General features: G+C 42.0%; 1 protein-coding gene across 1 annotated transcript in view; it reads right to left on the bottom strand.

Moving 5' to 3' along the window:
* Positions 1-539: 539 nt before the first annotated feature.
* Positions 540-22288, bottom strand: part of ITPRID1 (ITPR interacting domain containing 1) — a 108551-nt gene continuing 86802 nt past the window's right edge. The window contains exons 11-15 of the mRNA XM_027539479.1: positions 14558-14640; positions 12667-13962; positions 7732-7859; positions 6633-6744; positions 540-6165 (exon numbers count right to left, since the gene is read on the bottom strand). Coding sequence (XP_027395280.1) covers positions 5863-6165; positions 6633-6744; positions 7732-7859; positions 12667-13962; positions 14558-14640 — 1922 coding nt within the window. The 3' untranslated portion in view covers positions 540-5862. The remainder of the gene's footprint in view (positions 6166-6632; positions 6745-7731; positions 7860-12666; positions 13963-14557; positions 14641-22288) is intronic.

Below are 22288 nucleotides of genomic sequence, written 5' to 3'. Positions count from 1 at the left end.
AAATACTGGGTGGCTTAAACAACAAGCATTTTATTTATTTTTTTCTGAGTTCTGAAGACTAGAAGTCCAAGCTCCCAGTGTTGGTTTCTGGTGAGGACTCTCTTCCTGACTTGTAAGTGGCTTCCTTTTTCTCTGCGTTTTCACATGCATGGCCTTTTCCATGAGCACACGGATTGGGTCCCACCCTTGTGGGACCACTACATTTAACCTTAATTACCTCCTTAACACCTCCATCTCCAAATACAGTCACTTTGGGGGTTAGGGCTCTAAGATAATGAATTCTGGGGGACACAATTCAGTCTATAATGTGTGTCCTTATAAAGAGAGTGTTACATGATGTAGTGGCCTATAAGTGAAGTGAACTCGCTCAGTCATGTTCCGACTCTTTGCAACCCCGTGGACTGTAGCCGGCCAGGCTCCTCTGTCCATGGGATTCTCTAGGCAAGAATACTGGAATGGGTTGCCATTTCCTTCTCCAGGGGATCTTCCCAACCCAGGGATCGAACCCTGGTCTCCCGCATGGCAGGCAGATGCTTTATCCTTTGAGCCACCAGGGAATTCCTGTAGTGGCCTATGACTTTATATAAATACATGTATAAGTAAGTCTCACCTTGAGCATAAATGAAGAGAAACCCCTAAACCTTGTTTACAAAGCAAACCAGTTCTCCTTAATTTATTTCAATAAGAATTTATAAAGAAGTGACTATGAGCAAGATACTGTTATCAGATGTGAAAGATACAAAAGTGAGTAAGATTGGGTTAGAAGTTCTTGCTGTGATTTTAAATGACTTGAATGTTTTACAAAAGGATGCATGAAATATTCTTGAAAGCTACAGTTTTTTCAGAAAGCAGACCACTCAACCACAAGAAAGGAAAACCATTACCTTTCTAAATTTCAAAGAGCATGCTTATTTTAATTAAGAGTTTTCAGAAGGCAAATGTATGATGTATCACTCTACAGTCATTCAGATTAAACAGATAGTAAAGAGTTAAGAAAATATAAGAGCATACACATAAAGTGACCAAGTGTCAGACAAATATCCTACTCTACCACTTGGAGCCTCCACTATGGATGGAAGAAGCGGTAAAGGGATTGCCAGAGGCTGAGACTGTAAAGAATAGATAAATGAAAAACTGGGCAAGAATGAGAGTTGAACAGGGCAGGGAACTTTCCTCTGTAATGCATCATGGTTATGTACTCATTAAAGCAAAGGGAAGTTCATGAGATTTAACAGTTTTCAACAGTTCAAAAAACTGTGTCAATAAATAATACAAAAAAGTAAATTTTATTTTATTTATAAAAAATGCAACAGAGAAATATATTTGACAAATGCCCATCCGGTCTCCATAGAAGAATATAGACCATCCAAAGCAGAAACATTTAACTTTTTTTCTATGAGTAAAGACTTATTATACCTATTATATTTATTGTTAGAAATTATATAATTTTAAATACCCTGAAATATTTGCTTTAAAAAAGAAAAATAGAGATGTCCTGTGGCTCTGGTACATTGTCATTAGCAAATAAGCAATTATTGAATGGTAATGGGAATGATAATGAAGAAACTGTGGGTGCATTTAGGAAGTATTTCTTTTCTTTCATTCTCCTGGTGAATGAATAGAGAAGGACTGGCTTGAGGGCTAGAGGGTTACCAGCACAGGACAGCACTGAGCTCTTAAAGCACTCAAAAGGGAAAAGTCTTCAAATTGATTCTAATGATTAGAAATCATTCTTGATGTGCAAGTTTCTTTCTTTACAAAATTCTGTTGACTTAGAAAGGGAGCATCTCATACTAAACTACTGGTTTATTAACGTTGGAAAATTAGACTAGTAGAGCCTGAGTTTTGGGTTAGAGAAAGATGCCACCAATATTTTGGCTTCTGTTCACCTTCTCTCATTTGCAAGAAAGACAATTTGACATCATTTCAAATAACCTATGATCTTTGCAAATTGTGACTGTTCTTTGCTGTTTGCATTCAAATCTGAAATTAGATATGCAACACATCAATTTACAACAAAACATTTCAAACTTCTCTCCTCCCACACAGAAAACTTTTACCCTTTAATCTCTGTACAAATGTCCTATTTTATGACCTGTATTATACATCAGAAATCATTTCTCAACAAACAAATAGGTAGACTAGGTTTTCAAGTCATTAGGAAGTCTTCTGATTTTATTTTTTCCATTTTAGGAAAATTATTTTTGAAGATAAGGTAACTCCTGGCCCTGCAGACAAAAATGCACATATAAAAGAATATCTGTTAAGCAAAATCTAATGGAATTTTGTAAGCATGCTTTTCTGTGGACTGAAAGGAAGATTTCCTTATACAAATCTACATAGCACATAAATGTGCTGAGGTTCAGAACAACCTTCAATGTTTTATTTTTTGTCTTCATTGGAAAACCTGGGTCTTCACTCATGCAGAACAAAACAAAGAAAAATACGTGATCTGGTTTTCCAATTATTGTTTCTAACTCAGTTTTCTCTATTCAAATCTTTGGCTTCGAATATTGAAATGGAATCTAGATGGAAGAAAATTAATACAGGAAAGGACCCCTGTCCTTCCATATAAAAGAAGTTAAATTGTTCCCTTGCCAATTTCTAAATTTGAAAATGATCAGGCAGTGTGGTTTTTTTATTTTTTTCTTCTTTTTCATTGAAATGGAATCATTCCAACCCTGAGTTGTGTTTTATAATTAAAAGATTTTCTATGTTTTAACTTTGCACAAATATTTACTGCAATGATTTCTGATTTCAAATATGTGGCCTGGATTTCCCTGAATAAAGTTAACATGGATAGGTTTAACTTCATAAAAAAGAGAATGAAGGATCTTGGAACTTGAAGACAGAACAATGATATTTCCCAGAAAATCATTCAGGGACTACAAAGGAACTCTTGGCATTATTCTTGGCAATGGGACAAGTTGTAGTAAGCTAAGAGTTGCTAGGATGGTAGGTTCCCAAGGAGTCTTTGTGGAGGAAGTCATCACTTTGTAAGAAAGCAACTCAGAACCTATGTTTGACTACAAGAGTTATATGCCATTAACTTAGTGCCGTGTTTTCAAACTTTTATACAGAATGAGATTGTTTTTTTAAAGGAAAATCTCTGCTAAAGCTAAATAAATATCACAGACAGAAGCAGGGCTACTTGGTTGATGTGGACACACCTGTAGGCTCCACACAAGCCCTATGGCTTGGTAGAGCCATAATGGTGAACCACTGGCAAAACAGGGAATCAGAGAGTCAACTCAATTCCTTACCAGTTGTCAGAACTTAGACAATTCATGGTTTTTTTGAGTATGTGTGTGCACATGTATGTGTGTGTGTATTAATTCTTGCCTCTAGGTGATAAGATAGGTGGTAATGCATATAAAGTGCTTGGCCCGGTACCGTGCACGTAAGTAGATATTCAAAAATCGCCTCTACTCTTGTTCTCCTCCTCATCAGCATAGTAATCATACTGAGCTGTACTCTGCATGGACTCATATGGGAAAAACGTTGCAGGCTTGCTCTAAAGGACTAAATGTGCATTAACTCTAATAATGTACAGATGAAGGCACTGGGGGTAAGCAATTTATCCAACATCGATAGTGGAGCTGGATTTAAGCTTCTCGATTTAAATTTAGAGCTTGAACCCTTAATCCCAGTGTGCAGGTGTTTCTGATTAGTAATACAGTGCAGGACTCGGTGTGTACGTGTATAGATCATCCTCTCCGTATCTTAGCCTCCTCCTCATTCACATGGGGAATGCTTCCCTTAGCACTGAGAGGCTCCAAAGAGGGGAAGTCTGTCCTGTTACAGGTAAAAGACTTCTATTTTCATATGGCAACTTACAGGGTTGGTCCCTTTTATGCAATTTGATTGTATAAACTCACAACCATCAAATATCATTTCCACCTGTTTCATGTGGAAGCAACTCAGGTCAAAAACACGTCTGAGCTTTGTCAATACTCCAAACTCCCAAATAGAACTTTTTTAGCTTTAATATAGATTCTCAGAAAAAGTATTTTTCTATGTCTAATGAGCAGTTTTGCTGTGGGCTGCTTTTGAGAATAAGAGATTGTCATATAAGCTCTTGGCATGGGATGCTGTGTATCACACAGAAATAAAAAGATTGATACTGAGTAAGACATGGAGACAGTTCTTCCAGATGAAACAATCTTGTGGACAGTAGACAATGCTGGAGAGGAATTCTGGAGAGAGCTGGGGCCTGGGTCTCTAGAGTGAGTGTGTATATTGAGAAAGACGAAGTATGGAGGGAGACAAAGAAGACAACTGAGGATGGAAGGGGGATGTCCACACTCTGAGGAAGTATAGTCAACAGAGGAAACTGCAGGGTGGCCAGAAGGGGAGAAGGGCTTCACTAAAGCCAAAGGGTTTTCAAAACACAAGGGGGATGAAGAATGGAAATGGACCATGAGTTAGGTTCTAGTAATAAATAGTTTCCAGTGAAATAACTTCCTAGTGTCCTTGCACTCGCCCATCTTATATAAATTATGAACGTCCCTCAAGGGGCTACTTTTCCATGAAGTTTTTTCTGGCGGTTCCATTCTTCATGCATTTCCCCTCCTTGCAATGTCCGGCCGCATTAGAGACGGCCAGTGTACTCAATTGCTCTGCACAGCTCCCCGCATTTCCCTGGGGTGGTGGGGGTGGGGGGCTCACCAGCCTCCCCAGCTGGATGGAAGACACGTGACAGCTTTGCTTCTCCCCTTTGGGGGTGACACCAGCTGCCTTCTCACTGGGAGCTCAATTCTAACTGGGAACTCTGCCCAGTGGTGAGTCTCCAATGGTGCCTTCTCCACAAGGCTGTTAGGGTGAACGGTAAATGTAAGTCAGATCATATGACAACCCTTCTTAAAACCCACCGTGGCCTTCCATCACACTTGGAAAAAACTCGGGCTCTCAGACGCCAGCCTACAGTCATCCTGAAGGCCACCTCTCAGACTTCCCCTCCCTCCACTCCCCTGTCACTCCTTCACTCCACAATGAAGGCGGTTTGTGTCTCGGAGCCTTTAAACTTTCCATTCCTTCTGCTTTAAACGTTCTTTCCCCAGGATTTCACATTCAGGTCTCGCCCATACAGCTTCCCCTGATCCAGGCCGACTGCTCTGGTGTACAAGGCACATTACTCATCTCACATCATCTTCTACAATATCGCCACAGAGTCTTCACCATGGCGCAGACCTGACACTATCTTATTTACTTGTTTGTTGGTGTGGTTGCTGCTTCTCACTTCTCTTCCAATTCTTTGTGAGTAGAAATTGTTTCTTGTTCACAGCTCTGTCTCCAGCACAAGAGGGGGTCCTGACACCTGGTGGGAGCCTCCTCAGTAAGTCTGGCTCGCTGACTGACTCAAGGCTTTAGGACAGGCTGGTACCTCTGAGACCTGGATCTTCTTTCCTCTTTCCATTCTCACTCGTTCAAGCAAACCCTCCTGATATGCGGAGGTTAACTCAGACTCCCTGGTACACTCTCTTTCATGAAACCCTGTTACTATATTTCCTTCAAAGCACATTCACAGTTTCAAATTCATACCTATGTATATGTTTACATTCTGTCTTCCTCAGCATACTCAGCAGGGCAAAGACAGGACACCACATGCCCCTTGAGGTATATCTATATCTATGTATCTTGGCTACTGCACTCTATGCCAGGCACACAGTAGGTGCTCACTTATCCTATATCAAATGAATATTAACATATTCCTCCCAGGTTTAACCATAGAGTAGAATATTCAAAAAACAGCAGCTGATGAAGGGTTGATAGATATTTCTCCTTAGGGAAAATTTAGATATGCTTGCTCTGGCTAGCATGTGCTTTTACATTTTGTAGGAAGGTCATCAAACCTGCTCTGACCTAAAGGAAGACATCTGTATCCTCTTCTCCAACAGGACAATTTGATGGAGGGCCTGGATCTAATTCTGCCCACGATGGAGGAGACATCCCAGTACTGCTTCCCAAGATGGGTGGAGTAAAGGCAGTTAAATGGGTCCCTGAGGAGGGAGGCTGCTGGCCATCACCAGGAGGAAGGGCAGCCCCAGGATGCATGGCAGAGTGGATCTTAGCACCTGGAGTCCGGCCAATCTTTTCTCCTGTCCAGTTATATTGATGTAGATTTGTGTCGTTTTCAGGTGGTTCCCCTGTGAGAAGCTCAAGCTGCTAAAAAGAAAACAAGACCAAAATGTGTGGACCACTTCCCATATTTACATGAAGTAGCTAACTCAGGCTGGTGGGAAAGGCATTGACGTTTGGTGAATTCTCTAGGGTGGGTTCGGCGTGATGGCAACAGATTTCGGCAATGACTTAGCCCACATGAGGTCAAAAGCGGTTTCCTATTCTCATTTGGGAAATGGGCCACTGATACTTATATATTGCTTACAGGGCAGAGGAAAAGATTGGCATGGAGGTTAGCTGACCTGAGTTCTGGTCCGGAATCACCACCAGCCAGCTGTGTGGCCCTGAGCAAGGCAACGTGCTTCTCTGGGCTTCAATTTCTTTGTACTTAAAATCAAGGTGTTGGCATCTAATCTTAGAATCTGGAATGGCTGTACAATCAGGTTTATCATCTAATTTACCCCTGCTACAGTGGGTGGGATCTAGTAAACCCCACACCCCATGGCCTGTACCAATAGCATCCCTTCTCGGATTTGCTGAGCCCGGTCTCCCAGTTGAAACTCCAGCTCTTCCACCTCCTGCCGCAGGGCTTGCCGTAATGTCTGCAATTGCTCAGCCTCCTCCCTGTGGGTAAATAGTAGAAAATAACCATATTTCACAATCACCTCCACGTATAGTTTTCCATGGTCCCTCTCAAAATGTAGGTCACACCTTTGACACATCTTAAAAGAGAGTCACCATCTTTATTCGTCTCAATTGCAGGCATGGGTTTATTGTTAGGGCAAATTTTCTTTCTTTTTTAAACAACTCTTTGCAGAATAATTAATATACCATATATGTGTGTGCTAAGTTGCTTCAGTTGTGTCTGACTCTTTGTGACCCTATGTACTGTAGCCCTCCAGGCTCCTTTGTCCATGGGATTTTCCAGGCAAAAATACTAGAGTGGGTTGCCATGCCCTCCTCCAGGGGATCTTCCAGACCAGGGACCGATTCTGCATCTCTTATGTCTCTTGCATTGGCAGGTGGGTTCTTTACTGCTAGTGACTCCTGGTCTATGTACCATAAAGTTTACCTATTTTAAGAAAATAATTCAATGATTTCTAGTAAATCTGCCAAGTGTGTAACTATCACCATCATTCAATTTTGGAACACTTACATTTTACCAGTAAGAAGCCTCATGCCCCGCTATAAGTTAATCCCTATTCCTATCCCCAGCCCCAGGCAATGCCTAATCTACTTTTGGGACATATACTTTTCATCTATGTGAAAATAGTGCAGATTTTCAAAACTCTAAAAACCGCCAATATTGCTTTTGTGAGAGCTCCATTCATGATGGTTAAAGATACCCTGCTGGCTAGCCCCTCTTCCCAGTGGCTGCCTATTTTCTGACCTCAAGGAGCCCTGGCCTTGAAAAGTAAGTGTTGCTATCCAGTAAATGGCTCTCACAGACTCCCACTGAGAAAGTAAGACCTGGAACAGGAAAGCAAGGAAAAATTGGCCAGTTTCTCATTAGCCCTGCTCCCTGCTGCACATCTGTCCTGCCCTGATTACCTTTCCTTGCTCCAGGTATGTGGGCTGGTACTTACTTTTATGGCTCTCTTAGATAATTACCTTTCCTCCTCTGTCATGTCCCTGGAAAGGAGTGCCTGTTGTCCTCTGAGGTGCTGCTCAATTTCTTCTAAATGCTCCCGGAAACTCTGGCACACCGTCTTCATTGTTTCCATCTCATGGACTGTGCACTGCGAACAATTAGAAAGAGCTGGGAAGCAAGGGCTTTCTGAGTCACTGCAAGAGTTCACTGCAGTGGCACCTGCCTTCCCACCTGGGCTTTCTTGTGTGCAATGTAGCCCTGCTGCTAATGTGCTGGAGAGAGAACAGGAAAAGCCTAGACTTCGGCTTTTTCAGTCAAATAGAGACATATGTGGCTGGGACAAGAGAGCAGTGACTATTGGATGGCCCTTGGAGACATTATGTTCCAGGGACAAGAAGTCAGTCTGGAAACCTAGGTAATATAGGGTGTAAGGATGTAGACAAGATCAGAGAGGTAGGGCCCCATAATGCAGGCTTGTGTTTAGAAAAGCTGAGTCTTGTATAATCTTGTTTTACTTTGGTGCCAAGTCCTGCCTCACTCTGAATCTCAGTGATATTGAACACATCTACTGGATGATATGTGCTTGATTAGAGAGTCTGCTTAGAATATTTTTTACTAGTCTTAGCTCTGCTTAACTACGGGCTTTCCTAGTGGCTCATGGGTAAAGAATCCTCTTGTCAATGCAGGATATGAGGGTTTGATTCCTGGGTTGGGAGTATCTCCTGGAGAAGGAAATGGCAACCCACTCTAGTATTTATGCCTGGGAAATCCAGGTAGAGGAGCCTGAAGGGCTACAGTCCGTGAGGTTGCAAAAAATCTGGACACAACTTAGCGACTAAATGACAGCTGCTTAACCACGGTGTCTGGTGGTTGAAATCTGCAGAATCAGCCCCACCAGTTCACAAGCTCATTCACAGTGAGGCAGGCATAGACTAGGCATCCCATCCTCCATGGACTGGAATCTAGAATTGAACTGTATGCCCTTCCAATTTTGCCCCTCATCGTTCCTGATGTGAATCACTGTTTAAACCTTACACTCTATATGACAAGGCTGTTGCCTTGGTTTCCCTATATGAATGTCCTCTTGCAGCCACCAAGCCCAGTCGATTTGTCAGCTACAGTGTAGCTGGTCGCATGAAGTTATTTGTCCCCTAGGAGTGATCCGATCAGGCAGTGAATTCTTACAAGGTGACTGAGTTCTAGAAACAGTGAGGCCAGGGCAATGTAACTATGGTGCTCAAGTAGGCTGAACATTATAAAAGAATTTTATGCTTCACCTAGATATCCAATCACCTTTGTGATTGGAAGGCATGGGGGCTGAGGTTTAGGAATAATTGATGGTTGTTAAGTGCTCCCTGTGAAGGGAATGATGTGGAAGATTCTGAAATGCTGCCATCTCCTGGTCATTTGGGAACACTGAAACTGCATTTCCACTCTACAACAGACAAAAAAATAGTTTCAGACAAAAAGGAACCCTTAGGTGGCTCAGATGGTAAAGAATTTGCCAGTCATATGGGAGCCCTGGGTTTGATCTCTGGGTAGGGAAGATCCCCTGGAGAAGAGAATGGCTACCCACTCCAGTATTCTTACCTGGGTAATTCGAAGGACAGAGAGTCAGAACAGAACAACTAACACTTTCACTTTTCTTTAGGCAAGAAGGGAAAAAAAAAGGAGACTGTTTTGAACTCTTTTTTTCCAACATAAAGACTAGGTTTTAATTCAAATACAATGCAGTATCTACTCTCTGGTTCCCCCAAAAGTGAAAGTGTTAGTTACGTCTGACTCTTTGCAACCCCATGGCCGTGGAATTCTTTAGGCAAGAATATTAGAGTGGCAAGAATACCAGAGTGGGTTGCATTCCCTTCTCCAGGAAATCTTCCTGATCCAGGTATCAAACCTGAGTTTTCTGAATTATAGGCAGATTCTTTACCATCTGAGCCACCAGGGAAGCCCCAATCTCTGACCCAAGCTGGGCCTTAAAACAAACTTTAACTTCAACAGTAAGAGCAACAATATTGACCCTTAACGTTTGATTGGCTCATTGTTCAGTTGCTCAGTCATGTCCAGCTCTTTTCAACCCCATGGACGGCAGCATGCCAGGAGTCTCTGTCCTTTACCATCTCCTGGAATTTGCTCAAACTCACGTCCATTGAGTCGGTGATACCATCCAACTATCTCATCCTATGCTGCTCCCTTCGCCTCTTGCTCTCAATTTTTCCCAGCAACAGGGTCTTTGCCAGTGAGGCTCTTTGCATTAGGTGGCCAAAGTATTGGAGCTTCAGCTTCAGCTTCAGCATCAGTCCTTCCAATGGCTCATATTACTTTTAAAAATTGGCTCATAATACTTTTAAAAATTCATATGACTTTTTTCTTTAAATCTAAATCATAAACATTGTAGATGAATCTTCTAATATCCACAGTTCTTATTCTGTATATGTCTAATTTTCTTGTCTGAAAAAATTTTTTTGAATTAACAGATTATTGTGACTAATTCACATCTTTATAAGATTTAATGATAGGTAACCCACAAGAGCACGTTCTATCTGTGCCTTTGTTCTGAAGTCTTAAACACAGATTTGATTTTCATGCTTTATTATTGGAAACAAAATATAAAGCCAAATATGATTTAATTTATATATTCCTATAAAACATTTTAAAATGTAAATTAGAAAAAATATTTTTTCAATATATGTTAGATCAACAATCTGGTTTTTACCATGGAAACTGGAGTATCTAACTGTAGGATTTAATATTTTTCCCTTATAGCCTCTTAAAATATCACCTTCTCCAGCCATCTTTCATCTCTAACATTTTCCTACATGAACTATATGGTCCAGTTTATTCCTTTAGAGCTAAGTTTTTAAACTTTGACATTGTTGACATTTTAGGTCAGATGGGTCTCTGTTTTAAGGTGCTGACTTATGTATTGCAGGATGTTTAGCATCATCCCTGACCTCCACCCACAAAATTCAAGTAGCACCTACCCTAGTTATGACTACCAAATATGTCTCCAATTATTGCCAAATGGCACCAGGGCTGGAGGCAAATTATTTCCAATTGAAAACCACTGCTGTACAGCATTTACAGTCTCTCATTAACATTGATGATGACAATGACAATGACTCCTACTCTTCTTCAGAATTTGAACCTTGGTCTTTTTACTCCAAAGGACCCCAGCTATACACTAGCCTTAGTTCTTTGCTCCCACTGAGCTTTAGAATAATATTATACCCAGAACTGACCTTCACACCTTCTTTTACTAGTTCAGCCCTCGCTAATGACTCATTTTAAAATATTACAAATACCTGAGAGTTTTACAATCCGAAAAAAATGTAGTAAGTTATTTTATCTTTTATATAATCACTTTCTATGTTTATATTACATTTATACAGATTTTTCTGTGTTGAAGGACCATGTAATTTGCTGTATCTTTCAAACAATCACTTTCTTATGCTACTATTTCACTTACACAGATGGACATATCTTGAAGTTGGACACATCTTTGGAATATATTATCCAAGAATTTGGTGTCAGCTAAGTCTGAATTTGAATCTGGACTTAGTACTCAGTAGTTGCGGGAAGTTGAAAAATTACTTAAACTCTCTCAGTTCTTACTTTCTCATCTGTAATAGAGGGAAGACTTGACACATACTAGGGAATCAATAAAAATTTATGGTATGGATGAAAATGACGGTTATTTGACGTGGCATAAATAAAATGCTTAGCATAGCACTCAGTAACTATTTGTGGAATTAAAAGAATGGGAAGGTAACATAGAAGGTACCAAATAGCAGGAACTCAGTAAACTGTAGTTGCCTTCCATTCTCCTCTGAACAGCTGTAGTCCTACATTACATGTGCTGTCTTTTTTCCCACCTGTGGGAAAAAAGTTTCATGTGTCGTACTCATACTTTTTTAAATCAGTGGCTAACCTTGACAGCCCAGATTATTTCTGACCTTGAGAACTGCTGAAGTCATTGGAAGGACTTGCTAAATGCCTGTTGATTTATCAGGGACTGAACAGGGCTGAGGCTCCTTCAGTTCTCAGTAATCTTCATGTCCACTTTTAAACAAACTTAGCAAAAGTAGACCAAAAGTTCCTCTATTTGACATGAGAAGCTCTATAATTCAAGACCTGAACAATAAAAAATAACAAAACTTGACAACCACACACAACTAGCATTTTTTAGGGCTTTTTATGTGCCAGGCACTGAGTGTCTGACTGTGCTGCGTGCCTTACAAGCTTTCTCTCATTTAATCCTAAAACAATCCTGTGTCAGTGACATAAGTAATCTCCCTATTTTATAAGAAGGGGACTAAGCTCAGAGAGATGACACATCTTCCTCACAATTATACAGGTAAGTGAATATGAGAATGTTCAGTTAAACTGAACTGAAGAGGAGATTCAGATGCACGAATGCTTAGAACCTTACCTGTGAATGTACTGTTTTATATCCCAGTGTAAAATGGGGGTTAATAATAAAATTTGCTTTCCTTCCTTCATGAGGTGATTGGAAATATCAAATAAGAAGAAATCTATGGGAATTCCCTGGTTGTGCAATGGTTAGAGCTCCATGCTTCCACTGCAAGGGACTGAGGTTCTATCCCTGATCAAGAACTAAAATCCCACAAGCCACATGGCCAAACATAAATAAATAAAAATAAGTAAATAAATAAAAATTATTGACAGTGCCTGCTGCTTAAGACAATATCAAATAAATTTCTATAGGTGTTAAATCAGAGCATTTAAGAACTAAGTCAATGGCTACCTTTAAAAAAAAAGACATTTGCGAGAGTATATTATAAACGATAAAGCACTCTACAGCTACTACTCATGATTTGCAATGGAAAGGTATATCCTGAGAGCTCACATTCAGAAAGGGAGGCTGAGTATCCTCCCTGAGGTATGTATTGTTGCTGCGTCTGCTTCCCCACTTTGTGGAGGCAAATACTTACAGAATACAGCTCCCTCACTGTGGTGTCCTGAAGGACTTTCAAAGTCTTCATGAGCTGGGCTTCCAGATGATTATGTAAGCATAAGCAATGCCAACAAGTTGGAGACACAGAGTTGGGGCTTTGCCTCTCCGTGGTGCAGTGGCGGTGGTGATGACAGCAGATACAGCAGTGGGTGGGCACAGCTTGGCAGGTGGCCCCTGGGTAGTTCCTAGGGAAACCTGTGTCTAAAGAGACAGATTTGGTGAGGGGTGGGGCCTTTTTACCTGGAGCTGAACAGCAGTGCCAGGGTGGAGCCTCCCATGTGTCAGTCTGAACAGAAACATCATTGAACTGTCTTGCTTCTGACCCCAGTCCTGGTTCTGCTGCAGTAATAGGGTCACACACAGTGCATTCTAAAATCACTCCTTTAGAATCTGTTCCCAAGACCACAGCATTCTGAGCAGGTGATGCCAGTTTGGAGGACAGCTGGCTTGTCACAGACATGGAGCTAGCAGCATGTAAGTTAGTATCTGGAGGAAGGTCTCCCATCTCAGATTCTTCCCTAGGTGATATTTGACCCAAAGCTCTACACACTGCTCTCCCTTGGGGACTATCTCCAGCCACCTTATCTAGATGGAGAATGGACATTCCAGAAGTTTGAACAAGGTCCCTTGTATTGGATGTGGCTTCCCTGGGCTTGGGGACATGCTGCGAGATACTGTTTTGCATCAGTAAGGCATTGTTGATGGAAGGACAGAGTTTACTGACTTCTGTTCCTCTTGGGGCCTCTGAGTCATCATGAGGGGACTTGTCTGGAGCAGGATCAGTTCCGGGTGATCTCACAGACTCACAGGGGTGGTTGTGCACATATACTTCCCCAGCTTGCTCAGGCCACAGAAGCCCATCCTTTGCATCTGTGATGTGTGTCATTGTAACACCCATAGAGCTACCGTATTTGAAGGTAACTGTGCCTGTAGTGGCCTTGTATTCAATTTGGGGCACGGGTGGGTGTTGCCGTAGCTGGCCACCTCTCCTTGGGAGTTCTACCCCAGGGATGCTCTTATCAAGGGCCAGATCTTGGGTCCACAGCTCTGGGGTCGACCCCATGCTCTCTGACTGAGACTCTTTTTCCACCATAGAGGCTGAGGCTTTCTCTTCCAAGACACTCCAGTCTTGACTTGAAAAAGATGTGCTCACTATACTCTTGGAATCAGACTCATCTGACTCTTGCTGACAAGACTCTAAGCTATGGCTCTGAGCCCTTGGCGTTTCATATCCATTCTTGGCAGGACTTGGGCTGCTTGACAAGGGGTGTATCTGTGGGAGAAATGGGAATAAAGGCAAATGGGTCAGAAATGAGGGAGAGGCACTAGGTTTAAGAAATAGTTCATTTTACATTTTTTCCCCATTATCATTGACTTAAGAATCATGAGACAAGGATTACAAAATCAGGTTTATGTGAGTTTACTACTTTGTTGCTGTTTAATTGCTCCGTCGTGTCTGAATCTTTGCGATCCCAAGGACTGTAGCCCACCAAGCCCCTCCATCCATGGGATTCTCTAGGCAAGAATACTGGAGTGGGTTGCCATTTTCTTCTCCAGGGGATCTTCCCAACCCAGGGATCAAACTTGTGTCTCCTGCATTGGCAGGTTGACCGCTGGGCCACCTGGGAAGCCCTTTACCTGGGACCTTTCAATGAGGCTCAGTTACTTTCTTCAGAAAAATCAAAAGAAAATAGAAAGGAAAGGAGCACTGAGCTTTCTGCACTTGCCCACCGTGACTCCACTCTCCCCTGTCCCTTGGGTGCCTGTCACATGTCTTCTAAGCATTGGTTGCTCTTTTCAACTGTGGTAACACACTTTAATCTTATCAGTCCTTCTGTTCCTATTTCAACTCTCAAGGGGCCCTCTACCTGCAGGGGTGGTGGCTCCGGTGGCTCCTCCAGGAACCCGCTGCTGTCAGATTGGCAGCTGTTTGCTCTGTTCACCATGGCTCCTGCAGAAAGGAATAAAGAGACCTCCGGTAAGTAAGGTGAGACAGACAGGCACCCAGACTGAGGTCAAATCCTCTCTGTGCCTGACACACCATAGAGCCTCAAGAGATGTCCACTGTGTGAAGTATAAAGGAACGAGGGAATTTCAAGAATTTTCCCCTCAATTATCAGAGGGTCCATGTAAAACTGGGTCACTGGTTTCCTGTTACAAGGAGTAAAGCATGAAACAAAGGAAGAGGAACTAACATCTCTTAAAACTAAATAGCAATCTGATTGTGAGATGCATCTTTACTAAGGGGAAGAAAACCCAGAAGGAAATGCAGCCTTAAATGCCCCACTGACAAGAAAAAAAACACCCAAATTTGTATATTTGTGTATATATATTGCAAAGGACTGAATGTTACATCTCCCTTCCACCATGCTATATAAACATTAGGAGACCCAAAGATATTCAACAGGATAGTTGAAACTTGCTGAAGAATGGCCAAAACAGAGTCTGCAATTTTTCACTTTTGCTATATTTGTTTTGGCTCAAGATTTGTGCCACAGCCTGTGAAGGACTCCTGGTACATCACTATTCTTTAAACTTTCCAGATAATGCCTGCTAAGTCACTTCAGTCGTGTCCGACTCTGTGCGACCCCATAGACGGCAGCCCACCAGGCTCCCCCGTCCCTGGGATTCTCCAGGCAAGAACACTGGAGTGGGTTGCCATTTCCTTCTCCAATGCATGAAAGTGAAAAGTGAAAGTGAAGTCGCTCAGTCATGTCTGACCCTCAGCGACCCCATGGACTGCAGCCTTCCAGGCTCTTCCATCCATGGGATTTTCCAGGCAAGAGTACTGGAGTGGGGTGCCATTGCCTTCTCCAAGATAATGCCTAAGCAATAGCTATTCTAGAATATAAGCTCCATATAAAATTGTTGCCATTCTTTCCCTTTCTCATAACTCTTGGGTGAAATGATATATTAGAGCACTAGAACAGAATTATAGGTTAGAGCCCATCCATCTACATGCTTGTAGGTTCAAGACAATCTGGTCAAAATGAAAATAAAAGCCCGCAAACATGAAGCCCTAAAAAGTAGAGAGTAATTTCCTTTAAAAGGAATATATTTATATAACTGTTAGGTTTAGTTAACTGTACTTGTGTAAATCACAAACACCTATAATAAGCAAAAATAACCCCTGAAACTGATTTAAGTGAATTAGAACTTCTCTTTGATGGTGGAATTGGGCATAATTCTCTCCAATGTGTGTATTAGTTGCTCAGTCACATCCAACTCTCTGTGACCCCTTGGATCGTAGCACACCAGGCTCCCCTGTCCATGGAATTCTCCGGGTAAGAATACTGGAGGGGGCTGACATTCCCTTCTCTAGGGGATCTTCCCGACTCAGGGATCAAACCTGTGTCTCTTGTATTGCAGGCAGATTGTTTACTCTCTGAGCCACCAGGAAAGCCCCCTCTATCTAGAGTAGAACTTTATTTATCTTGTATTTTAGAGGTCAAATACATGCATCTGAATCATTTTGAGCAAGTCACCAAGAAAATGTGGTTCAATTTACTAACAGTTTAGTTTCTTCAGGAAACTAAAAATCTACCTGCCTATAACCCACCCTTTTTTGGCAACTTGATGATAAACATCTCAAAACTGGGTTTGTGAATTCTGAATGTTCTCTTAGAGTGGTAGGAATTACATGATACAAAGAATGAGAAATTGCCTAGTCCAGGATGGCTATAATGGATGATTAAGCAAACAGACAAAGACAAATGTATATCATTTAGCACTCCCCTCACCCTTACACCTAGTATGTAATATGAGGGAGGGCATGACTTAGAAGACAATGTATTCCATTACTGTCTGGCAAGAGTAATGGAATTAGTGCCTGCACCCGCAGGCCATCAACCCAGTTCCTGAAACTACTGAGGCCAAGACAGGTGGAACTTTAGAAGCCTCATCATCTCCAATAGGATTTTCCCTATGCACTTAATAAGCCCAGGGAGTCATAGCTCTTCCTTACTCCACTAGACTGGGACCTTGACTTACTTATTCCTTATCCCTTACCCCTACCTCCTTTCCCCCTTATTGTTATTCAAATCCTCTCCTACTGGGCAGATCCTGTTTCAAACCACCACCAACCCCATAGTGGGTTTGTCATGCCCTTAGACTGCTGATTCTCCCACTCTGCCAGTCCCATAGTGCTGGGGGTGGGGGTGGGGAGGGCCTTGAATTCTTTACAATGTACAAAGATCTAATTTGCCTCCATAACTGAGTCCTCTAGAAAACCTGGATCCAGATCTACTGGGTTAAGATTCTGACTCTCTTACTTACTAGCAGTGTGGTCTTGGGTATGTCACTTACTCTCTCTGTTTCCTCATGGGGAAAAAAGTAAATTTGTTGATAATGTTGCTTCTGGGGTTGCAAAGAGGATACTCTCCAGTAATATACACATGAAGAATTTATGGACATGGAAAAGATGATGCAATTATATGCACAGTTTTACTGCAGGACATATCTTGATATTATATTCTCTATCACAACTCAATCATTGCTGTTGTTCAGTCATTAAATTGTGTCCGACTCTTTGACCCCATGGACTGCAGCACACCAGGCTTCCCTGTCCTCCACTATCTCCTGGAGTTTGCTCACTGAGTCAGTGATGCTATCTAATGATTTCATCCTCTGTTGCCCCCTTCTCCTTTTGCCTTCAATCTTTCCCAGCATCAGGGTCTTTTTCAATGAGTTGGCTAAATCATTACTAATGTCATCATTAAATATCATTAATAAGCTCCATTATTAATATTTATTAGAAATTATCTTTTTCAGCACAGAGCTGTCCTCGCAGAGTTAAGATTTTACCCTTCCAATTAGCTAGAATCTGCCCAGGCAAGATTGCTTCACCAACTCAGGAGTGTGAAACATTTCTGCCTGAGAGACTGATGCCTCAGGCACTTTGTCCAAATAATCACCAGGTGGCAGCATTACATCAACCACAGCACAGAAGAGTCAGGGTTTGACAAGAGTGTCTGAATGGCTTAAGCAGATAAGTCAACACGAGTGCTTGCTAAGTCTCATCCAACTCTTTGCAACACTATGGACTGTAGCCCTCTAGGCTCCTCTGTCCATGGGATTCTCCAGGCAAGAGTACTTGAGTGGGTTGCCATGCCTTCTTCCAGGAGATGGTCCAGATCCAAGGAGGGAACCTGTGTCTCTTATGTCTCTTGCCCTGGTAGAGGAGTTCTTTACCACTAGTGCCACGCGGGAAGTTCAAGTCAACAAGAAGGGGCTGCTTTTCTGAGCTGAGTTACTGATAAAAACTCTGAATCCTAGAGGCTCAGGAAGAAAGAAGCCTATGGAATTGAAACATAAATAAAGGATGGGAGAGAAAGGAGTGTTTAAGGAGTGTTAAGAAGTGTTAAGGAGTCTTTAAGGTGGCTCAGTAGTAAAGAATCTGCCTGCAGTGCGGGAGACCTGGGTTTGATCCCTGGGTTGGTATGATCCCCTGGAGAAGGGAAAGGCTACCCACGCCAGTATTCTGGCCTGGAGAATTCAGTCCATGGGGTCACAAAGAGCTGGACACGACTGAGTGACTTTCAGTTTCACGTTCACTTTCGAGGTGTGATGTACACTTTGTTGTGCAGAGCAAAAGAAATGGTTCAACCTTAGGCTGCTTGGGGTTCCCACCTTCACGGATCTATTCTACTTTACCTATCTCTTTGTCAAGTCTTTTCTCTTCCATTGCACAATGGTAGAAAATTCCGTGACAGCTCCATGGTGAAGTTGCATCTCAGAGGCAAATTATCTTCAAACTGGACTGTGCCTTTCAGATTATGCAAACTCAAATGCCCGTGGAAGCTGAGCAGTTCACAAAAGTATGTGAAGCAGCAAGATTCAAGACAATAGCGAGCAGTGTGGATGGTTTGGGCTCCAGAGTGTTTGTCACCCAAAGGCATTTATAAAAATTCACTTGTAGAACAAACAAAACCTCTCTATGGGCCAGTTGGTCCCCCAGGTTGGAAGCCTTCTTGGTGCCACCTACCATTCAGTGCAAGAGTCGCTTCCAGAATATTTCTTATAGATGGTCATCTAGCTGGTGCTCGCCCACTTGTGGTGACAGAGACCTACTCCTGTATAGTCAGAGTGTATCATACCTTATAGAAAATACCTCTTTATATTGAGCCAAATCTACTTTAGCACTTTCCATTTGTTGGTCATAGTTCACTCCATGGAGTTATACTGAAAGTGTTTGACCCATTTTCCTCAAGGCAGCTCTCATGTACAGGCTTTTCTCCTCACCTTTAATCTCCTCAGCTCAGTTCAGTCGCTCAGTTGTGTCTGACTCTTTGCGACCCCATGAACTGCAGCACTCCAGGCCTCCCTGTCCATCACCTGTTAATCTCCTCAGACCCCCTTAAATCAGCCCTCAGAGGGCAGGGTCTCCAGGCCATTTGTGTTTTGTACTTCTTAATAAGCACTTACTTAAAAATATTTGCTATAAAACTGGGCACCCAGAACTAGACTCAGTGATTGAGACATGGTCTGACCAGTACAGAGCTGAGCAAGACTGTCTTTCCCTCCTCTCGATATTTCATTTCTACACACACAGCCTAAGGTTAGTCTAGTCAGAGGCTGTGTTTGCAACGTTGAGTTGTACTGAGATTAGTCCCTTGTATTCTTACAAAATTTGACCTAGCTAATCTGGGACCATGGTTCCATCCTGTCAAGGATGATTTTGACCTGCATTCTGAAAGCTCTGTGATATCTATGGGTTTGAAACACACTCCTGCTGTTGGCCAAGTCCGTGTTAACATTCTGATGAGAACAGGCCATGAGACAGAGCCTGAGGATGCTCACTTGCAGGCTCCATTCTTCCATTTAACGAATGTTCACTGGATCTTGCAGGATCCTACACTGCTCTAGAAACTCCAAAGACACATCAACAAAAGTACAGCTCAGATGGTAAAGAATCTTCCAGCAATACAAGAGACCCAGGTTCAATCCCTGGATTGGAAAGATCCCCTGGAGAAGGAAATGGCAACCCACTCCAGTATTCTTGACAGGAAAATCCCATTGATAGAGGAGCCTGGTGGGCTTACAGTACATGGGGTCACAAACAGTTGGACATGACTGAGTGACTAACACTTTCACAGAGCTTATATTTATCTTGACTAGAGTATAGAATGAACAAAGGCTGAGAATATTTGTGATTGTGGCAGATATACTTGAAGTGATTTAATTCTTCCTTCTATGCCAGAAGGAAGCAAAGTAATGTAAATTAAATAAATTAAATTAAATAAATTAAAAGTTAATTAATTTATTTATTATTAATTATTAATTAATTAAAAAATTAAAGGAAGTAAAGTAATGCAAAAATTCTCCAAGCCAGGCTTCAGCAATACGTGAACCGTGAACTTCCTGATGTTCAAGCTGGTTTTAGAAAAGGCAGAGGAACCAGAGATAAAATTGCCAACATCCGCTGGATCATGGAAAAAGCAAGAGAGTTCCAGAAAAACATCTATTTCTGCTTTATTGACTATGCCAAAGCCTTTGACTGTGTGGATCACAATAAACTGTGGAAAAGTCTGAAAGAGATGGGAATACCAGACCACCTGATCTGCCTTTTTAGAAATTTGTATACAGGTCAGGAAGCAACAGTTAGAACTGGACATGGAACAACAGACTGGTTCCAAATAGGAAAGGGAGTATGTCAAGGCTGTATATTGTCACCCTGTTTATTTAACTTTTATGCAGAGTACATCATGAGAAACGCTGGACTGGAAGAAACACAAGCTGGAATCAAGATTGCCAGGAGAAATATCAATAACCTCAGATATGCAGATGACACCACCCTTATGGCAGAAAGTGAAGAGGAACTCAAAAGCCTCTTGATGAAAGTGAAAGTGGAGAGTGAAAAAGTTGGCTTGAAGCTCAACATTCAGAAAACGAAGATCATGGCATTCGGTCCCATCACTTCATGGGAAATAGATGGGGAAACAGTGGAAACAGTGTCAGACTTTATTTCTGGGCTCCAAAATCACTGCAGATGGTGACTGCAGCCATGAAATTAAAAGACGCTTACTTCTTGGAAAGAAAGTTATGACCAACGTAGATAGCATATTCAAAAGCAGAGACATTACTTTGCCAACAAAGGTTCGTCTAGTCAAGGCTATGGTTTTTCCTGTAGTCATGTATGGATGTGAGAGTTGGACTGTGAAGAAGGCTGAGCGCTGAAGAATTGATGCTTTTGAACTGTGGTATTGGAGAAGACTCTTGACAGTCCCTTGGACTGCAAGGAGATCCAACCAGTCCATTCTGAAGGAGATCAGCCCTGGGATTTCTTTGGAAGGAATGATGCTAAAGCTGAAACTCCAGTACTTTGGCCACCTCATGCAAAGAGCTGACTCATTGGAAAAGACTCTGATGCTGGGAGGGATTGGGGGCAAGAGGAGAAGGGGATGACAGAGGATGAGATGGCTGGATGGCATCACTGACTCAGTGGACATGAGTCTGAGTGAACTCCGGGAGTTGGTGATGGACAGGGAGGCCTGGCGTGCTGTGATTCATGGGGTCGCAAAGAGTCGGACACGACTGAGTGACTGATCTGATCTGATCTGATGCCAGAAGGCTGGAGGCAGAGGGGTTTTATCGTATGAAGATTTATATTGGGTTGGCCAAAACATTTGTTAGGGGTTTTCCATAAAGCGTTAGGGAAAAACCCACACTTTGGCTACCCCAGTACCTAAGGATTTGGTAACTTCCATTAGCGCCCTGCTGACATTTTTGTTAATCTCTTTCTTACTACCTGGGAATCCTTCCTTTTCCTTTTGCCTTTTCCCCCTTCTCCACTCCCTCTCCCTCTCTTCCTCCTTTTTTTTTTTTTTTTCTGTTTTTTTGTTTGTTGCTCCATGTTGAGCAATTTCTCCTTTGTTCTTTAGTCAGAATAACCTTCCTTTATCATTAAAAGAGCTGTCAATAAACAGAGCTGTTTCTCTATAATCTTTTGGCTTAATACCATTATAGAAACATTATAAAAGTAATACATAATGGTAAAAAAATTTGAAAAATGAAAAAGCATACAAAAGAAAATAAAAATTACATTTAATCTAACCATTCAGGGAAGTAATATGTATCTATTTCAATCCATTACATTTTGTTTGTGCACATGTATCAGTTCAGTTCAGTCACTCAGTCGTGTCTGACTCTTTGCGATCCCATGGAATGTAGCATGGCAGGCTTCCCTGTCCATCACCAACTCTTGGAACTTGCTCGAACTCATGTCCATTGATTTGGTGATGCCATCCAACCATCTCATCCTCTGTCATCCCCCCTCTCCTCCTGCCTTCGATCTTTCACAGCATCAGGATCTTTTCCAATGAGTCAGTTCTTCGCATCAGGTTGCCAAAGTATTGGAGTTTCAGCTTCAGCATCAGTCCTTCCAATGAATAGTCAGGACTGATTTCCTTTAGGATGGACTAGTTGGATCTCCTTGAGGTTCAAGGGACTCTCAAGAGTCTTCTCCAACACCACAGTTCAAATGTATATATATGTTTTATAAAGTGATAATCATAACATAGACAGTATATATTTTGCTTCTTTTCACATAATGTACTGTGAATTTTTCTTTATCAAAAATTCTTTATAATTTGTGTGTGTGA

This window comes from Bos indicus x Bos taurus, chromosome 4, assembly GCF_003369695.1.
Source record: "Bos indicus x Bos taurus breed Angus x Brahman F1 hybrid chromosome 4, Bos_hybrid_MaternalHap_v2.0, whole genome shotgun sequence".
NCBI lineage: Eukaryota > Metazoa > Chordata > Mammalia > Artiodactyla > Bovidae > Bos > Bos indicus x Bos taurus.
This window is presented reverse-complemented; position numbering and strand designations above follow the sequence as displayed.